The 22500-nt window shown below is 31.3% G+C and overlaps 1 protein-coding gene across 6 annotated transcripts in view; it reads right to left on the bottom strand.

The window, feature by feature from the left end:
• Nucleotides 1–180: 180 nt before the first annotated feature.
• Nucleotides 181–22500, bottom strand: part of myom2a (myomesin 2a) — a 197152-nt gene continuing 174832 nt past the window's right edge. For all 6 annotated transcript variants that reach the window (XM_072916091.1, XM_072916092.1, XM_072916093.1 and 3 more), the window contains 12 exons: nucleotides 17168–17312; nucleotides 16870–16929; nucleotides 11668–11735; nucleotides 11486–11599; nucleotides 11323–11410; nucleotides 11213–11251; nucleotides 6768–6873; nucleotides 6287–6450; nucleotides 6189–6225; nucleotides 1966–1988; nucleotides 1786–1841; nucleotides 181–1401 (listed from right to left, as the gene is read on the bottom strand). In XM_072916091.1, coding sequence (XP_072772192.1) covers nucleotides 517–1401; nucleotides 1786–1841; nucleotides 1966–1988; nucleotides 6189–6225; nucleotides 6287–6450; nucleotides 6768–6873; nucleotides 11213–11251; nucleotides 11323–11410; nucleotides 11486–11599; nucleotides 11668–11735; nucleotides 16870–16929; nucleotides 17168–17312 — 1785 coding nt within the window. In that variant the 3' untranslated portion in view covers nucleotides 181–516. The remainder of the gene's footprint in view (nucleotides 1402–1785; nucleotides 1842–1965; nucleotides 1989–6188; nucleotides 6226–6286; nucleotides 6451–6767; nucleotides 6874–11212; nucleotides 11252–11322; nucleotides 11411–11485; nucleotides 11600–11667; nucleotides 11736–16869; nucleotides 16930–17167; nucleotides 17313–22500) is intronic.

Here is a 22500-nt window from a genome sequence, read left to right as displayed (position 1 = left end):
AAGTCCTGCATCGTGTCCCGCGTATGAGGTGTGGATCAGCCTGTTGTACCTGCTGTGCACACACACACACACACACACACAGTGACAGGCCCCGCCCACTTTCCTGCAGGCCCGGAGCAGGTTTGTTCAGCCAGCAGCCGGAGAGATGACACCACTCACATAGACCACGTTGATACGTCAGGTATGGTTTATTGGGGGGGAAAACAAGAAGTCACACATCCAAAAACATCCCAGATGTAGAAGAAGAAACTTGCTAAGCTGCTAACTCGCAGGACTCGGGTTTACTTCCTGTCCGCTGACTACTCGGTTAGGACTTTCTAATGGTGGCACAAACCAAAACTGTTCAGTACCCCCAATGAATCAAGGCATTCCACTACCACGGACGAGTGGAAGGTGCATCTTTGAATACGTATCAGAAACATCTGCTAGCAGCCGCCGTAAAAGTTCAGTTTTTACTTTTTGAAACTTTCAACTTTAACTTCTGCAGTCATGCTAAAACTCGCGAGCGAGCGTCGCCTACTTCCTGGCTGGGGTTGGAGACTTCACCAGTCTGGACGGGGTGGGAGACTTGACGCTGCGAGCAGGTGAGGAGGATGGGGACTTCGGGGGTGCAGTTGGGGCCTTTGCTGAAGGAGTCGGAGACTTGACTCCTGGAGATAGCGGGGTAGTGGCTGGAGATTTCGGAGCCGGGGTTGGAGATTTCGGGGCCGGGGTTGGGGATTTCGGGGCCGGGGTTGGAGATTTCGGGGCCGGGGTTGGGGATTTCACAGCTGGGGTTGGAGATTTCGGGGTCGAAGGTGGGGATTTCGGAGCTGGGGTTGGAGATTTGGGGGCTTCGGCTGGAGATTTCGGGGTTGTGGTTGGGGATTTCGGAGCTGGGGTTGGAGATTTGGGGGCTTCGGCTGGAGATTTCGGGGTTGTGGTTGGGGATTTCGGAGCTGGGGTTGGAGATTTCGGGGCTTCGGTTGGAGATTTCGGGGTTGGGGATTTCGGGGCCCGGGTTGGAGATTTAGCTTTCGGGGCTGAAGTTGGGGATTTCGGAGCACGGGTTGGAGATTTACGGGTAGGCGTCTTGGAGGGGGGAGTAGGGGACTTAGGACGTCCGGGAGTGACGACGGGCGTTGCCATTTTGGGCTGCCCCAGTTTGGCCTCTGGGATTTTGTCACCGGGCCTGTACACGCTGACGGTGATCTCAACAAACTCGCCGCCGTACTTGTTGCGCACGTTGATGCTGTACTTGCCGGAGTCTTCGGGCGTCACTTGGTTGATGACCATGCTGGCAAACTTACCGCCGTCGAACGTGATCCTGGTATGCTCGTTGGAGGCCACTTCCTGTTCGTTCTTGAACCAGGTGACCTCGGGAGTCGGCTCTCCCCACACGGTGCAGGTCAGACTCAGGGACTACAAGAAACCAAAGGTCAATGAGTGTTCTCATGTGTACGAGGAACACCAGCAATGATTTGGTAACAACGAACGCCTGCCGGCATGCTAATTGTAGGTAATCCGATGCATTTTGACCTTATAGCTTACAGGTGCGCCACACCCCGGACTGACCCGCAGGTAAGTGAACCACTACCCGAGCAACATGTTTGCATGCATGTTTTGTTGAGTGGAATGAAGCTGATGTGCTCTTTGTGTCCACATCTGCCTCACACCGCAACTTTAGGAGGGCGTGGCGTGTTTACTTCCCGTCGCAGCTCCGGCCGGTCTCTTCGGAATGCTGCCGGGGAACTTGAGTTTTACCTGAAGTCAACAAGTCAAGGTGTGAGCACGCCATGCACCCACCTTCTGCTCCATGATGGTGACCACGTCAGGCAGACCGCCCATCACTCTGCCGCGGTCTGAGGGGACACAAGCGCAGGTGGACTTCATAGTCAGGGCCACAAAAACATCGGCCAGACCTCGCAGAGTTTAGACTTCCAAATATTGCAAAAAAAAAAAGGAGGCGAAGGTTGAAATACTCACTTTTCTCTGCAAAGGCAGCCGCCCTGAAGGGGAAGAGAATCAAACAAGTGGGAAGAGTGGAAGTATTGATCAGTTACAACAGAGTAAATATTGATAGGTTTTAACATTGTAAATATTGATAAGTTATAACATTGTAAATATTGATAGGTTATAACATGGTAAATATTGATGGGTAATAACATGGTAAATATTGATAGGTAATAATATGGTAAATATTGATAGGTGATAACATAGTAAATATTAATAGGTAATAACATTGTAAATATTGACAGCTAATGACATTGTAGGTATTGGTAGGTAATAATATGGTAAATATTGATAGGTAATATGGTAAATATTAATAGGTAATAACATTGTAAATATTGACAGGTAATGACATTGTAAATATTGATAGGTAATAACATGGTAAATATTGATAGGTAATAACATTGTAAATATTGATAGGTAATAACATTGTAAATATTGATAGGTAATAATATTGTAAATATTGATAAGTTATAACATTGTAAATATTGATAGGTAATAACATTGTAAATATTGATAGGTAATATGGTAAATATTGATAGGTAATAACATTGTAAATATTGATAGGTAATAGGGTAAATATTGATAGGTAATAACATTGTAGGTATTGATAGGTAATATCATTGTAAATATTGATAGGTAATAACATTGTAAATGTTGATAGGTAATAACATTGTAAATATTGATAGGTGATAATATTGTAAATATTGATAGGTAATAATATTGTAAATATTGATAGAAAAGAACATGGTAAATATTGATAGGTTATAATATTGTAAATATTGATAGGTAATAATATTGTAAATATTGATAGGTTATAATATTGTAAATATTGATAGGTTATAACATTGTAAATATTGATAGGTAATAACATGGTAAATATTAATAGGTAATAACATTGTAGGTATTGGTAGGTAATAATATGGTAAATATTGATAGGTAATAATATGGTAAATATTGATAGGTAATAACATTGTAAATATTGATAGGTTATAATATTGTAAATATTGATAGGTTATAACATTGTAAATATTGATAGGTAATAACATGGTAAATAATAATAGGTAATAACATTGTAGGTATTGGTAGGTAATAATATGGTAAATATTGATAGGTAATAACATGGTAAATATTGATAGGTAATAAAATTGTAAATATTGATAGGTAAAAACATTGTAAATATTGATAGGTAATAAAATTGTAAATATTGATAGGTAATAATATTGTTAATATTGATAGGTAATAATATTGTAGGTATTGATAGGTAATAAAATTGTTAATATTGATAGGTAATAATATTGTAGGTATTGATAGGTAATAACATTGTAAATATTGATAGGTAATAATATTGTAAATATTGATAGGTAAAAACATTGTAAATATTGATAGGTAATAAAATTGTAAATATTGATAGGTAATAAAATTGTAAATATTGATAGGTAATAACATTGTAAATATTGATAGGTAATAACATTGTAAATACTGATAGGTAATAACATTGTAGGTATTGGTAGGTAATAATATGGTAAATGTTGATAGGTAATAACATGGTAAATATTAATAGGTAATGACATTGTAAATATTGATCAGTAATAATATTCTAAATATTGATAGGTAATAACATTGTAAATATTGATAAGTAATAACATTGTAAATATTAATAGGTAATAACATGGTAAATATTGATAGGTAATAACATGGTAAATATTGATAGGTAATAACATGGTAAATATTGATAGGTAATAAAATTGTAAATATTGTTAGGTAAAAACATTGTAAATATTGATAGGTAATAAAATTGTAAATATTGATAGGTAATAATATTGTTAATATTGATAGGTAATAATATTGTAGGTATTGATAGGTAATAAAATTGTTAATATTGATAGGTAATAATATTGTTAATATTGATAGGTAATAATATTGTAGGTATTGATAGGTAATAAAATTGTAGGTATTGATAGGTAATAAAATTGTTAATATTGATAGGTAATAAAATTGTAAATATTGATAGGTAATAATATTGTTAATATTGATAGGTAATAATATTGTAAATATTGATAGGTAGTAATATTGTTAATATTGATAGGTAATAATATTGTAGGTATTGATAGGTAATAACATTGTAAATATTGATAGGTAGTAATATTGTTAATATTGATAGGTAATAATATTGTAGGTATTGATAGGTTATAACATTGTAAATATTGATAAGTTATAATATTGTAAATATTGATAGGTTATAACATGGTAAATATTGATGGGTAATAACATGGTAAATATTAATAGGTAATAACATTGTAGGTATGGATAGGTAATAATATGGTAAATATTGATAGGTGATAACATAGTAAATATTAATAGGTAATAACATTGTAAATATTGACAGCTAATGACATTGTAGGTATTGGTAGGTAATAATATGGTAAATATTGATAGGTAATATGGTAAATATTAATAGGTAATAACATTGTAAATATTGACAGGTAATGACATTGTAAATATTGATAGGTAATAACATGGTAAATATTGATAGGTAATAACATTGTATATATTGATAGGTAATAACATTGTAAATATTGATAGGTAATAATATTGTAAATATTGATAAGTTATAACATTGTAAATATTGATAGGTAATAACATTGTAAATATTGATAGGTAATAATATTGTAAATATTGATAAGTTATAACATTGTAAATATTGATTGGTAATATTGTAAATATGGATAGGTTATAAGATTGTAAATATTGATAGGTAATAACATTGTAAATATTGATAGGCAATAATATTGTAAATATTGATAGGTTATAACATTGTAAATATTGTTAGGTAATAACATGGTAAATAATAATAGGTAATAAAATTGTAGGTATTGGTAGGTAATAATATGGTAAATATTGATAGGTAATAACATGGTAAATATTGATAGGTAATAACATTGTAAATATTGATAAGTTATAACATTGTAAATATTGATTGGTAATATTGTAAATATGGATAGGTTATAAGATTGTAAATATTGATAGGTAATAACATTGTGAATATTGATAGGTAACAACATGATAAATATTGATAGGTAATAACATTGTAAATATTGATAGGTAATAACATTGTAAATATTGATAAGTTATAACATTGTAAATATTGATTGGTAATATTGTAAATATGGATAGGTTATAAGATTGTAAATATTGATAAGTAATAACATTGTAAATACTGATAGGTAATAACATTGTAAATATTGATAGGTAATATGGTAAATATTGATAGGTTATAAGATTGTAAATATTGATAGGTAATAATATTGTAAATATTGATAGGTAATAACATGGTAAATATTGATAGGTAATAAAATTGTAGGTATTGATAGGTAATAACATGGTAAATATTAATAGGTGATAACATGGTAAATATTAATAGGTTATAACATTGTAAATATTGATAGGTAATAATATTGTAAATATTGATAGGTAATAACATGGTAAATATTGATAGGTTATAACATTGTAAATATTGATAGATTATAACATTGTAAATATTGAAAGGTAATAACATGGTAAATAATAATAGGTAATAACATTGTAGGTATTGGTAGGTAATAATATGGTAAATATTGATAGGTAATAACATGGTAAATATTAATAGGTAATAACATTGTAAATATTGATCGGTAATAATATTGTAAACATTGATAGGTAATAATATTGTAAATATTGATAGGTAATAACATTGTAATTATTGATAGGTAATAACATGGTAAATATTCATAGGTAAAAATATTGTAAATATTGATAGGTAATAAAATTGTAAATATTGATAGGTAATAAAATTGTAAATTTGGATAGGTAATAATATTGTAGGTATTGATAGGTAATAATATTGTAGGTATTGATAGGTAATAATATTGTAGGTATTGATAGGTAAAAACATTGTAAATATTGATAGGTAAAAACATTGTAAATATTGATAGGTAATAAAATTGTAAATATTGATAGGTAATAATATTGTTAATATTGATAGGTAATAATATTGTAAATATTGATAGGTAATAATATTGTAAATATTGATAGGTAATAAAATTGTTAATATTGATAGGTAAAAACATTGTAAATATTGATAGGTAATACTATTGTAAATATTGATAGTTTATAAGATTGAAAGTATGAAATATGTATTTATGAAAGAAATGACTCACTTGAGTCTCAGGTACTCTTCGTAGGCGTCAGTGTACGCTGCACAGAAAAAAGGGATTTGATGAAATTGGAAGTTGGACATGACGGCGTGAAGCCTCACCCTGTCCAGAGAGGTCAAAGGTCCTGGAGTGAGTCTTCACGCCGTCATAGATCTCCAAGGTGTAGAGACCCTTCTCCCTGTCCGAGGGGTCGCAGACTTGCATCCAGGCCATCTCCGACGTGCCGCCGATCCTCATCTTTTCGGAGGAGGCGATCTTGCTCTCCCTGTAGAGGACGACAGCGCGGTCACGTGTTCGCCGTCAGACTTTTGGCGCCGTTAGTTGACACGTCAGGTGAGTTCCTGTCCGTCAAAACTCCACAAAAACTTGTTTTATTTGACTAGTTCGTCTGCCGAGCTTGCTGCCGACACGCGTCTCCACCTACAGGCCTGGTAAGAGTTTTAGGACTAAGGAAAGGATCAAAATGGACCACCTGGGGCAGACTTGGTCTTTGGGAGGCGGGGCTTAAAGGGAGCATTTGGAAAGTTGACAACTTGTGTGGAGTTATTTGACAAAAACCTGCTGGATTTGAAGACAACCTACTTGTGTTTCCATACGGTCTTCATCTCCTCCGTGTAGTAGTTCATGTAGCACTGCAGACGGATGCCCTCCGGAGTACACTGGAGCACTATGTCAGAGGCCGACTCACCTGAAATAACATCAAAATAAATACACTGTTTATACTGTATAAGCTTTACACATATATTTATATATATATCCATCAAAAGGTTCAGAGAATCTGGAGAAATCACTGCAGTCAGTGTGTAAAGGATATCACCACATGGGCTCAAGAACACTTCAGAAAACCACCGTCAGTAACTACAGTTGGTCGCCACATCTGTAAGTGCAAGTTAAAACTCGACTATGCAAAGCCAAAGCCATTTATCAACAACACCCAGAAACGCCGCCGGCTTCGCTGGGCCCGAGCTCATCTAAGATGCACTCATGCAAAGTGTAAAAGTGTTCTGTGGTCTGACGAGTTCACATTTCAAATTGTTTTTGGAAACTGTGGACGTTGTGTCGTCCGGACCAAAGAGGAAAAGAACCATCCGGATTGTTATAAACAAAGTTGAAAAGCCAGCATGTTAACACTTTTTAGGGCGCAACAACAACAAAAAACTATACACTACTGCCATCTAACGTCCTGGACTTGCATCTGTAATCTCTATTTAATCTCATACTTGCAAATGAGACTTAGAAATGCAGTAATAAAATTAAAGCTGCAAGCAGCGATGGACGGGACCGACTTTGACGGCACATAAAATCCAAACCGAAACAGTAATTAAAACTCTTTGGTCAACTTTTAATCAGAAGGGCTCAATCTCTCTCCTGTGCTAGTTTGAAGCCGACACGACAAACGCGCTCAGAGGAGATAATGTTTGAAAAAAGGTGACCGGTTTTTACAAAACTTTTGTTTTGAAGGGGGAATTGCAAACTTCCTGTTGATTTTTGCTGGGGGTTGTCAATATATGAAATGTAGATCTAAGTGAGACCTACATAGAGGTTTTTGGTTCATGTCTCTAAGACATTCTTACAATGCAATCTTGTCGATTGCATTGTACCATATGTCCCGGCAAGAAATCTGCGTTCAAAGAACTCTGGCTTATTAGTGATTCCCAGAGCCCAAAAAAAGTCTGCGGGCTATAGAGCGTTTTCTATTCGGGCTCCAGTACTATGGAATGCCCTCCCGGTAACAATTAGAGATGCTACCTCAGTAGAAGCATTTAAGTCCCATCTTAAAACTCATTTGTATACTCTAGCCTTTAAATAGCCCCCCTGTTGGACCAGTTGATCTGCCGTTTCTTTTCTTTTCTCCTCTGCTCCCCTTTTCCTTGAGGAGGGGGGGCCCAGGTCCGGTGGCCATGGATGAAGTGCTGGCTGTCCAGAGTCGTGACCCGGGGTGGACCGCTCGCCTGTGCATCGGCTGGGAACATCTCTGCGCTGCTGACCCGTCTCCGCTCGGGATGGTGTCCTGCTGGCCCCACTATGGACTGGACTCTTACTATTATGTTGGATCCACTATGGACTGGACTCTCACAATATTATGTCAGACCCACTCGACATCCATTGCTTTCGGTCTCCCCTAGAGGGGGGGGGGGTTACCCACATATGCGGTCCTCTCCAAGGTTTCTCATAGTCATTCACATCGACGTCCCACTGGGGTGAGTTTTTCCTTGCCCGTATGTGGGCTTTGTACCGAGGATGTCGTTGTGGCTTGTGCAGCCCTTTGAGACACTTGTGATTTAGGGCTATATAAATAAAGATTGATTGATTGATTGATTACTGGAAGTTACAGGCAGTGTCTGAGTTTTCTTCCTAGGAGCAGTTGTGTCTGTGTTTTCTTCCTAGGGCCCGCTAGAGTGCAATTTTGAGTTTTGGAGTTGGGTTTTTTATTAGATCGCAGTTTTTGCCAGTCCTGATGTGTGTGTCCAGTTTGGTGAGTTTTGAAGCATGTTAAGAGGGTCAAATTACAGCTCAAAGAGGCAAAAGTGACTGTTTTTATTAAAATGTTGTTTTGAAGGGGGAATTGCCAACTTCCAGTTGATTTTTGCTGAAGGATGTCAATGTATGAAATCTAGGTCTAAGTCAGACCTACATAGAGGTTTTTGTTTCATGTCTCTACAACATTCCTACCGTTATAAGCTGTTTTGTCTGTGTTTTTTCCTAGGGGGCGCTAGAGCGCAATTGTGAGTTTTGGGGTTTGGTTTTTTATTAGATGGCAATTTTCGCCAGTCCTGATGTGTGTGTCAAATATGGCATGTTAAGGGGGTCAAATTAGAGCTCAAAGAGGCGGCGGAATAATAATAATGATAATAAAACGCACGAAATACAATAGGGTCCTCTGTCCCAAAGGGACATTGCGGTCCCTAACAAGATATAACACAGTATTGATCATAATTATCTCATTATTAATAGTTTTTAAATAAAAACATTTTTTTTTAATATTAAAAAAAATGTATGACTTGACTTTGCTATTGACATTAGCAAGTTTACATGGCGATTTCAACACCTCCACATTTGGTAATAAAAACTACAACTAAGATGCACATTTCATTCAAAATCTGGTGCGTAATAAGTACAATATTTACACTTTTTAGGATTTCATTATTAATTATATAAATGGTTTTAAGGGGACTGTCGATTTTTCAGTAAAAACTTTCCATTTACAAAATTTTACTGTAAAATATAACGTTTGAAAATATATTTTTTTACATTTTACGGTAAATGGAAAAACACTGTTTTTTAGGGGTTTTTTCACGAAAAAAACTGGCAGCTTAGTTCCCAGAATTTTTGTGTTAAATTGATCTTTTTTACAACATTATATTGTTCATGGAAAAACAGTACAAATTATTTTTTTATTCTGGCAACTTAGCTGCCAGTTTTTCTACCGTAAAAACAAATGTACCGTCTTTACATTTACAGTAATACACCATTAAAAACAACAAGTGCAGATTTTACAGTCAAAAACTGCAGCTCAGTCAACAGAATTTTAACGCAAAAAAAAACAGTAGTAGTTTTTTTTTTCAATTTACAGTAATATGCTGTAAAGAACAACGTAACATTTATTGTCATTTTTTATCAATTTGATGGGTAGTTGACTGTAACTGTCTGAATAATTGTATCTAAGTTATCACAAAACGTGTTTTTCCAGACAAAAGCTGTCTTTGATCCTACCAAGAAGAAGGCTTGTAAAACTCCACTGTGTAGGATGGGAAGCAACATGAAGGTGTTCTGTTTCTTTGATGTATTGTAATCCACGGAAAGATTTTGTCTTGACCCGAGAACTACAAATGGGAGAGAAAGCAGGGCCTGCCCAAATTCCAGGCACCTCTTCTTTGAACTGTTTTACGACCTTTTCTTTGAACTGTTTTGTAATCAAAGGCGACGGCTGTTTACGACCCCCCGTCCCTTTAGAAACGGCTGTTGCCATGTAATCAGGGAAAGTACAAATAAAAGAGGAGGCGTACAATCTTTCGTCAGAGCGTGTTGGAACACTGTACAAGGGTATAGGTGTACGCGCTCTCCTCAATTGAGCCAAATTTAATTCTGTCTCTGTTTAATTCCTTGCTTCTTGTCTTGTTTAATAGATGTTATCAGTGTTTGAACCAGACAGTAACGTTAAGTTTTTTTTTGTTTTTTTTTATTAAGACAAAAACATGTTTGGAAAGTATGATAATATACTGTAATATTTGTTGCAATATCGGATGTTAGGATAATTGTTTGTAAGTTATCACAAAAAACTTTGTGTTGAAATGAGTTCCAGGCAAGAAGACAAAAGCTGTCTTTGAAACCTACCAAGAGTAAGGCTCGTAAAACTGTGTAGGGGGGGGCAAGATGAAGGTGTTCCTGTGTTCTTTCATGTATGGTAATCAACAGAAGGATGTTGTTCTGGCCCAAGGACTTCAGAGCGGAGAGATGACAGGATCTGCCCAATTTCCAGACGACCTCTTTTTGAACTATTTTATGGAACTTTTTTTACAAACTCTTTTTGAACTGACCTTTCCTGTGAATTGTTTACGACCTTTTCTGTGAACCTTTTGCGACCTTTATCCCTTGGGAACAAAGGTGGCCATGTGGTCGGGGAGAGTCAAAAATAAAAGAAGGAGGCATGCAATCTTTTGGCAGAGCGTTCTGGAGACTGTACAAGAGTACATACAGTGTGTCCAGGCGTGTCTCCTCAATTGAGTCCAAATTCAATTCTGTCTCCGTTTAATTCTTTGCCTCTTGTCTTGTTTAATAGATGTCATCAGTGTTTGAACCTGACATCGGATACTTTTAAAGCTTAAAAGGTATGCAATTTCAAGCAGTACGTATATTTTTTCTGTCAAAATGAAAAAAATAATTACATTTAGTGAGAAAATATTAAGTATTTTACTGACACATATCACTTCCAGGTGTTTGCGGGCCACATCTGGCCCCCGGGCCTTGAGTTTGACACCTGTGGTCTTAGCCTTTAAAGATCTCTAAATGGCGCTGATGAGACCTACCGGCATTCCTGGCGATGGCGTTGATGATGTCATCGAAGACTGCCAATCAAAGAGACAGAGAGGAGGTCAAACATGGCGCCTGATATGCTGATGTCACTCATAGGAAGTACCTTGTCCTGAAATGTCAAACGTGGACGTGTCCTTTCCGCGCTCGTCGCCGACCACGGCCTTATAGACGCCCTGGTCCTTCCTGGAGAACTAGAACATTCCCCCCCGGGGAGGGCGTTAACAACCCGTGCAGCGGCAGCAACCTGACGGCGCTCGGCGTCTCACCAGCGGGATGGGAAGAGCGCAGGCCCCCGACATGACGCTGGGCGGGCTCTCCGGAAGCACCTCGGCGTCCTCCTTGTACCAGTGGAAGGTGGTCTCCTTCTTCACGTTGGCCAGCTGAAAGAGGACACAGGCGTTGGCGGGAAGGGCGAGTCAAGACGGACTACGTGCGGACTACGGGAGACCTTGCAGGCCAGCATCACGGTGCAGTCCTCGGTCACCACGAAGTTCAGCGCCTCGGAGAAGTGCGCACCTGGAAGGACAAACCGTCAAGTATCGAGTCGGCGATACCAATTATTAATAGTCAAACGCCGATAATCGATATATTGATTATCAGTAAAAGTTATTTAAAGATGAATATTGTATGTCAGTAAAAGGGTTGTCCCGATACCGATATTTTGGTACCGGTACCAAAACATCTTTCGATATTTTTCTAATTAAAGGGGACCACAAAAAATTTAATTATTGGCTTTATTTTAACAAAAAATCTTAGGGTACATTAAACATATGTTTATTATTGCAATTTAGTCCTTAAATAAAATAGTGAACATACTAGACAACTTGTCTTTTAGTAGTAAGTAAACAAACAAAGACTCCTAATTAGTCGTATGCAGTAACATATTGTGTCATTTATACACCTATTATTTTGTCAACATTATAAAGGACAAGCTGTAAAAATGTATTATTAATCTACTTGTTCATTTACTGTTAATATCTGCTTATTTTCCCTTTCAACATGTTCTACCGACACTTCTGTTAAAATGTAATAATCACTTATTCTTCTGTTGTTTCGATACTTTACATTAGTTTTGGATGATACCACACATTTGGGTATCGATCTGATACCAAGTAGTTATAGGATCATACCTTGGTCATATTCAAAGTCCTCATGTGTCCAGGGACATATTTCCTGACTTTATAAACAAAATATGAATTTTAAAAAAAGGAAAAAAGATTTTGTGATGCTAAAAAATGTTGATAAATATGTATAAATAAATACTAAATAAAAAAATAAATGTTTTTATATATATATATATATATGTATATATATATATATATATATATATATGACTTTATAAACAAAATATGAATTTTGAAAAAAAGATGAACATTTTTTTATGATGCTAAAAAATATCGATAAATGTATATAAATAAATATATATAAATTAAATAAAAAAAATAAAAAAAAATATATAGATATGTATTTTTTTTTAAATTGTTTTGTAATAAAACAAAAAACAAAAAAACAAAATACATATTTTTATTTATTTATTTACTTTATATATATTTATTTATATACATTTATCGATATTTTTTAGCATCATAAAAAAATTTTCATCTTTTTTTCAAAATTCATATTTTGTTTATAAAGTCATATATATATATATATATATATATATATATATATATATATATATATATATATATATAAAAAATATCATCATAAAAAAATGTTCATCTTTTTTTCAAAATTCATATTTTGTTTATAAAGTCATATATATATATATATATATATATATATATATATATGACTTTATAAACAAAATATGAATTATATATATATATATATATATATGACTTTATAAACAAAATATGAATTTTGAAAAAAAGATGAACATTTTTTTATGATGCTAAAAAAATGTATATATATATGACTTTATAAACAAAATATGAATTTTGAAAAAAAGATGAATTTTTTTTTATGATGCTAAACAATATCGATAAATGTATATAAATATATATAAATTAAATAAAAAAATTTAAAAAAATATATAGATATGTATATTTTTTTTAATTGTTTTGTAATAAAACAAAAAACAAAAAAACAAAATACATATTTTTATTTATTTATTTACTTTATATATATTTATTTATATACATTTATCGATATTTTTTAGCATCATAAAAAAAATTTCATCTTTTTTTCAAAATTCATATTTTGTTTATAAAGTCATATATATATATATATATATATATAAAAAATATCATCATAAAAAAATGTTCATCTTTTTTTCAAAATTCATATTTTGTTTATAAAGTCATATATATATATGACTTTATAAACAAAATATGAATTATATATATATATATATATATATATATATATGACTTTATAAACAAAATATGAATTTTGAAAAAAAGATGAACATTTTTTTATGATGCTAAAAAAATGTATATATATATGACTTTATAAACAAAATATGAATTTTGAAAAAAAGATGAATTTTTTTTATGATGCTAAAAAATATCGATAAATGTATATAAATAAATATATATAAATTAAATAAACAATTTTTAAAAATTTCAAAAATATATAGATATGTATTTTTTTTTTAATTGTTTTGTAATAAAACAAAAAACAAAAAAACAAAATACATATTTTTATTTATTTATTTAATTTATATATATTTATTTATATACATTTATCGATATTTTTTAGCATCATAAACAAATTTTCATCTTTTTTTCAAAATTCACATTTTGTTTATAAAGTCATATATATATATATATATATATATAAAAAATATCATCATAAAAAAATGTTCATCTTTTTTTCAAAATTCATATTTTGTTTATAAAGTCATATATATATATATATATATATATATATATATGACTTTATAAACAAAATATGAATTATATATATATATATATATATATATATATATATATGACTTTATAAACAAAATATGAATTTTGAAAAAAAGATGAACATTTTTTTATGATGCTAAAAAAATTTATATATATATGACTTTATAAACAAAATATGAATTTTGAAAAAAAGATGAATTTTTTTTATGATGCTAAAAACTATCGATAAATGTATATAAATAAATATATATAAATTAAATAAACAATTTTTAAAAATTAAAAAAATATATAGATATGTATTTTTTTTTTAATTGTTTTGTAATAAAACAAAAAACAAAAAAACAAAATACATATTTTTATTTATTTATTTAATTTATATATATTTATTTATATACATTTATCGATATTTTTTAGCATCATAAACAAATTTTCATCTTTTTTTCAAAATTCACATTTTGTTTATAAAGTCATATATATATATATATATATATACACAAATTTGGACACCCCTGATGTAGATTATAGTTGAGACATTTTTCAAGATAGCTGACATCATTTCCTCCTGGGTGTTACAGAAAGTATGAGAATGTGTGAGCTGCTGCCTGCTCTTCTTCACTTATATAACCATCTGCTATTTGTCAAGATGTTTACACAAAGAGTGCATTTTTGGCAGATTCATCTTCTCTGTCATCTTCCTGTCCATCCGTCTCCGTCGTGTTGTCATTTGATTGCACGACGGAACAGGAAACTCGAGGCGCTCCTTTTAACGAAGGATTGTCGAGTGGCGACAACAAACAAAACAGGACCGGGAAAGTGCCAGGACAGAAGGACAAAAACTGGATTTTCCTGGCAAAAAATAGAAGTTTTGACCAGAGGGGGAAAAAAATCGAACAAGAACTCAAAGAAATGCTCTTTTCAAATATCAAACCATTTGGGGAGGATTATTGACTCAGTCATTTTTAATCTTAGATGAAAAAAGAGGGTAAAAAGTTCCCTAATTATTTAATCTTTTTTAATAATAAATACTGGTATTATATTGTGGAGGGGGGCGTGGCCTGCGGGCCTGCCGCGGAACCGGGTGTGCCAGGACTGGCCTCGAAGACAGCGACAGGTGAGTAGATGGCCCAGGTGGGCCTTGTTATCTAATCACCTGTGGCCTTTATTAGCAGCAGCCGGGATGAGACACATTGTTGGAGTTGCTGATGAGCGGACGCAGGAGGAAAAGACATTGTGCTGGAAAGCAGAAGCCTATTGCTATTTATGAAATTAATTCCGGGCTCTCCTGGCAGTGTGTGGTGGTCAGAAGAACCCACTAGAGGGCAACCTCTACATATATGTATATATAAAAAAATACCGATACCGGTACCTATAAAAGAAAATGCTGATACCGATATACGTTAACATGGCCGATAATCGGTTTATTTCTAATCCCGTTTTCTTGTGTCAGCCTTCTTGCTTGCCGTCACTCGGATCGAGACCAAGTACCGGATCAGTTCTTCGCTTGCGCATTCTTTTTTTCATATGCATTTCTCGAGTACACGATTAGGGACCGTTCTCCAAAAAGTGACCAAAGCAGTTGGCCAATATTGCGTTATTCTATCACATTTCCCCCCCCCAAAAAATATGTGCACGGTCTAAAGCAGTGTTTGTTTACCAACAGGACCCTTTGTTGGGCTTCTCAGCCGTGGTCCAGTTGCAATATACTTTCCCACCACTTGTGGCAGTAACGACAATATCCAACAAACAGAAGAAGCTTGAAGTTTCTTAAGCGCAAAAATTATGACTAAAGTGGTGAATTTGTATTTTCATTTTTTTTTTTGGGACAATTCAGTTCAGAAACATACTCAGTATCAATTTTACTTGAGCACAACGTAATTGTATGTACATTTGTATTTTTTATACACTGATTTTTTTTTAATGCATTTTTCTGCCCTGAATTTTTTGGCAGTGAATGTTTCAACACTGATTTTTTTATACACTGAATTTTTTTTTTTACACAGAATTGTATTTTTACACAAAATTTTTCTGCACTGAACATTTCTGCAGGGAATGTTTTTACAAAGATTTTTTTATACACTGAATTTTTTTTACACTGAATTTTTTTTACACTGAATTTTTTTTACACTGAATTTTTCTGCAGTAAATATTACTGCAGAAAAGATCACTGACATTTTAACACTAAATGTTTCTGCATGAATTGTTTGTAGACTGAATTTTTATACACTGAATTATTTTACACAGAATTTTATTTTTACACTAAATTTTTCTGCACTGAACATTTGAAATGTTTTTACACTGAATTTTTGTACAGTAAATGTTTTTACACTGAAATGTTAACATTTCATGTTAATAATTGTTTCTGCATTAATTGTTTTTAGATTGAATTTTTAAACAAAATTTTCCTGCACCAAATGTTTTTGGAGCGAATGTTTTAACACAACATTTTTATACACTGAATTTTTTTACACAGAATTGTATTTTTTTAATCAGTTATTTAAGAGTCATTTCTGGTAGGTACTTATTTCTCTAATCAGCCTGACCTAAGCCTAAGTTTTATGTGTAAAATAAATATTAATCTTTATGATGAACACATGGTTTGATGAACTGTAATTATGAGTAAGCATTAATATCAAGGGTGCGATTACTTATTCGGTGGGAATATTTGAGTGGAGGGCCCCGGGGCCCCTCTATAGTGGAAAAGTTGTAATTGTTTTCTTTTTGGTTAGGAATTTTCAACATACACCTTCAATCTTTGGGAACATGCTTCCAGTTCTCTGAAAGTGTGTTATTCTTGCCTTGCTTCCTGACGTACTCTCTCCTCTGGAACTCCGCCTCCTTCACGGCGGCGAGGAAGACTGCAAGCAGAAAGCAGAGAAAAAAAAAATGCAGCTTCACCGAAAAAATGATAGATTTTGCAGTAAAAACTGATACTGTTTTTTCCATTTAAACACTGTAAAAGAAAAATTTTACATTCAACAGTACTGTAAAAGTCACATATGTTTTTACAGCGTATGTAAAAAGCATGTGTATAATATGTGATGAATAATAAGTGAGGGCAGTAAAAAAGGACTTTGACAAAGTGAGCCAGTTTACCGTCTCCGACCAGGACCAGAGAGCTCTGTGCCTTGGCTTTGCCGTCGTGGATCTGGACCGTGTACGTGCCCTCGCTGGCCCTGGTGAAATTGTCCACGATCATCTGGATGACGCCCGTGGCCACGTCGTGACTCATCTTGTGGCCCTGCCAGCAACACCAAAAAACACTTTTTCCACTCAAGTTTGTTAAAATTGTGCAAATATTGAAGTTAATTTGTGTCTTTATCACTAAATATTTTTTTAAATTGAATTGAATTTTTTTTTTTTTTTTTTTTTTTTTTACATCAAATCATGCTGACAGTTTCATTGAATACAAATATGTGAGCAAAACTTGTGTTTAAAAATTCAGTTTGTTAAAATACAGTGTTTTAAAATGAAGTGTGTAAAAATATTTGTATACAAATTCAGTGTTTCAAAAAGCAAGACTCCCTTCTGGTAAAGGATTTTTTTTTTTACACTAAATGTTTCTGCAGTAATTGTTTTTAAACTGAATTTTAATAAACAGATTTTTTTTAAACTACATTTTTCTGAACTTAATTTTTTTTACACTGAATTTTTTTACACTAAATGTTTCTGCAGTAATTGTTTTTAGACTGAATTTTTATACACCAAATTTATTTTGCAGCGAATATTTTAACACATAATTTTTGTACACCAAATTTTTTTTGCACAGAATTTTATTTTTACACTAAATATTTCTGCAGTAAATGTTTTTAGACTGAAATTTTAACACTAAATGTTTCTGCATTAATTGTTTATAGACTGAATTTTTTAAACTAAATTTTCCTGCACCAAATTTTTTTGCAGCAAATGTTTTAACACAACATTTTTATTCACTGAATTTTATTTTTACACTAAATTTTTCTGCAGTGATAAGTTTTTAGACTGACATTTTATAAAAATAATAATAAAAAAATTTAAACTACATTTTCTGTACTACCGTATATTTTTCTGCAGTACATGTTTTACACTGAAATTTTAACACTAAATGTTTCTGCATGAATTGTTTATAGACTGAATTTTTAAACACAGAATTTTTTTACACAATTTTATTTTTACACAAAATTTTTCTGCACTGAACATTTCTGCAGAGAATGTTTTTTCAAAGATTTTTTTATACACTGAATTTTTTTTACACTGAATTTTTTTTTAAACTGAATTTTTTTTACACTGAATTTTTCTGCAGTAGATGTTTTACACTGAAATTTTAATACTAAATGTTTCTGCATTAATTGTTTATAGACTGAATTTTTTAAACTACATTTTCTTGCACCAAATTTTTTTGCAGCGAATGTTTTAACACAACATTTTTATTCACTGAATTTTATTTTGACACAAAATTTTTCTGCAGTGATTGTTTTTAGACCGACATTTTATACAAATAATACAAAAAAATGTAAACTACATTTTCTGTACTATATTTTTCTGCAGTAAATGTTTTTACACTGAAATTTTAACACTAAATGTTTCTACATGAATTGTTTATAGACTGAATTTTTATACACAGAATTTTTTTACACAGAATTTTATTTTTACACAAAAGTTTTCTGCACTGAACATTTCTGCAGAGAATGTTTTTTCAAAGATTTTTTTATACACTGAATTTTTTTTACACTGAATTTTTTTAAACTTAATTTTTTTTACACTGAATTTTTCTGCAGTAGATGTTTTTACACTGAAATTTTAATACTAAATGTTTCTGCATTAATTGTTTATAGACTGACTTTTTTAAACTAAATTTTCTTGCACCAAATTTTTTAGCAGCGAATGTTTGAACACAACATTTTTATCCACTGAATTTTATTTTTACACTAAATTTTTCTGCAGTGATAGCTTTTAGACCAACATTTTATACAAATAATTAAAAAAAAATTTAAACTACATTTTCTGTACTATATTTTTCTGCAGTAAATGTTTTTACACTGAAATTTTAACACTAAATGTTTCTGCATGAATTGTTTATAGAATGAATTTTTATACACAGAATTTTTTTTACACAATTTTATTTTTACACAAAATTTTTCTGCACTGAACATTTCTGCAGAGAATGTTTTTTCAAAGATTTCTTTATACACTGAATTTTTTTTACACTGAATTTTTTTAAACTTAATTTTTTTTACACTGAATTTTTCTGCAGTAGATGTTTTTACACTGAAATTTTAATATTAAATGTTTCTGCATTAATTGTTTATAGACTGACTTTTTTAAACTAAATTTTCTTGCACCAAATTTTTTTGCAGCGAATGTTTTAACACATTTTTATCCACTGAATTTTATTTTTACACTAAATTTTTCTGCAGTGATAGCTTTTAGACCAACATTTTATACAAATAATTAAAAAAAAATTTTAAACTACATTTTCTGTACTATATTTTTCTGCAGTAAATGTTTTTACACTGAAATTTTAACACTAAATGTTTCTGCATGAATTGTTTATAGAATGAATTTTTATACACAGAATTTTTTTACACAATTTTATTTTTACACAAAATTTTTCTGCACTGAACATTTCTGCAGAGAATGTTTTTTCAAAGATTTTTTTATACACAGAATTTTTTTTACACTGAATTTTTCTGCAGTAGATGTTTTTACACTGAAATTTTAATACTAAATGTTTCTGCATTAATTGTTTATAGACTGAATTTTTTAAACTAAATTTTCTTGCACCAAATTTTTTTGCAGCGAATGTTTTAACACAACATTTTTATTCACTGAATTTTATTTTTACACTAAATTTTTCTGCAGTGATAGTTTTTAGACCGACATTTTATACAAATAATAAAAAAAAAAATTTAACTACATTTTCTGTACTATATTTTTCTGCAGTAAATGTTTTTACACTGAAATTTTAACACTAAATGTTTCTGCATGAATTGTTTATAGACTGAATTTTTAAACACAGAATTTTTTTACACAATTTTATTTTTACACCAAATTTTTCTGCACTGAACATTTTTGCAGAGAATGTTTTTTCAAAGTTTTTTTTATACACTGAATTTTGTTTATACTGAATTTTTTTTACACCGAATTTTTTTAAACTGAATTTTTTTTACACTGATTTTTTCTGTAGTAGATGTTTTTACACTGAAATTTTAACACTAAATGTTTCTGCATTAATTGTTTATAGACTGAATTTTCTAAACTAAATTTTCCTGCACCAAATTTTTTTGCAGCGAATGTTTTAACACAACATTTTTATTCACTGAATTTTATTTTTACACTAAATTTTTCTGCAGTGATAGTTTTTAGACCGACATTTTATACAAATAATAAAAAAAAATGTAAACTACATTTTCTGTACTATATTTTTCTGCAGTAAATGTTTTTACACTGAAATTTTAACACTAAATGTTTCTGCATGAATTGTTTATAGACTGAATTTTTATACACAGAATTTTTTTTACACAGAATTGTATTTTTACACAAAATTTTTCTGCACTGAACATTTCTGCAGAGAATGTTTTTTCAAAGATTTTTTTATACACTGAATTTTTTTTACACTGAATTTTTTTAAACTTAATTTTTTTTACACTGAATTTTTCTGCAGTAGATGTTTTTACACTGAAATTTTAATACTAAATGTTTCTGCATTAATTGTTTATAGACTGAATTTTTTTAACTAAATTTTCTTGCACCAAATTTTTTTGCAGCGAATGTTTTAACAACATTTTTATCCACTGAATTTTATTTTTACACTAAATTTTTCTGCAGTGATAGCTTTTAGACCAACATTTTATACAAATAATTAAAAAAAAATTTTAAACTACATTTTCTGTACTATATTTTTCTGCAGTAAATGTTTTTACACTGAAATTTTAACACTAAATGTTTCTGCATGAATTGTTTATAGACTGCATTTTTATACACAGAATTTTTTTTACACAGAATTGTATTTTTACACAAAATTTTTCTGCACTGAACATTTCTGCAGAGAATGTTTTTTCAAAGATTTTTTTATACACTGAATTTTATTTACACTGAATTTTTTTTAAACTGAATTTTTCTGCAGTAGAGGTTTTTACACTGACATTTTAATACTAAATGTTTCTGCATTAATTTTGTAACTAAATTTTCCTGCACCACATTTTTTCGCAGCGAATGTTTTAACACAACATTTTTATTCACTGAATTTTATTTTAACACTAAATTTTTCTGCAGTGATTGTTTTTAGACCGACATTTTTAAACTACATTTTCTGTACTATATTTTTCTGCAATAAATGTTTTTACAATGAATTTTTAACGCTAAATGTTTTGCATTAATTGTTTTTAGACTGAATTTTTATACACTGATTTTTTTTTTTTAATGCATTTTTCTGCCCTGAATTTTTTGGCAGTGAATGTTTCAACACTGATTTTTTATACACTGAATTTTTTTTTACACAGAATTGTATTTTTACACAATATTTTTCTGCACTGAACATTTCTGCAGGGAATGTTTTTACAAAGATTTTTTTATACACTGAATTTTTTTTACACTGAATTTTTTTACACTGAATTTTTCTGCAGTAAATATTACTGCAGAAAAGATCACTGACATTTTAACACTAAATGTTTCTGCATGAATTGTTTATAGACTGAATTTTTATACACTGAATTGTTTTACACAGAATTTTATTTTTACACTAAATTTTTCTGCACTGAACATTTCTGCAGGGAATGTTTTTACAAAGATTTTTTTATACACTGAATTTTTTTACACTGAATTTTTGTACAGTAAATGTTTTTACACTGAAATGTTAACACTAATTGTTTCTGCATTAATTGTTTTTAGATTGAATTTTTAAACAAAATTTTCCTGCACCAAATGTTTTTGGAGCGAATGTTTTAACACAAAATTTTTATACACTGAATTTTTTTTACACAGAATTTTATTTTTACACAAAATTTTTCTGCACTAAACACTTCTGCCGGGAATGTTTTTACAAAGATTTTTTTATACATTGAATTTTTCTGCAGTAAATGTTTTTACACTGACATTTTAACAGGAAATGTTTCTGCATTAATTGTTTATAGACTGAATTTTTATGCACTGAATTTTTTTTTTGCACGGAATTTTTATTTTTACACTAAATGTTTCTGCACTGAACATTTCTGCAGGGAATGTTTTTACAAATATTTTTTAATACACTGAATTTTTTTACACTGAATGTTTCTGCAGTGATTGTTTTTAGACCGACATTTTATACAAATAATTAAAAAAAAAAAAATTAAACTACATTTTATGTACTATATTTTTCTGCAGTAAATGTTTTTACACTGAATTTTAACGCTAAATGTTTTTGCATTAATTGTTTTTACACTGAATTTTTATACACTGATTTTTTTTTAAAC

This window comes from Nerophis lumbriciformis, linkage group LG25 (assembly GCF_033978685.3).
Source record: "Nerophis lumbriciformis linkage group LG25, RoL_Nlum_v2.1, whole genome shotgun sequence".
Taxonomy (NCBI): Eukaryota; Metazoa; Chordata; class Actinopteri; order Syngnathiformes; family Syngnathidae; genus Nerophis; species Nerophis lumbriciformis.
This window is presented reverse-complemented; position numbering and strand designations above follow the sequence as displayed.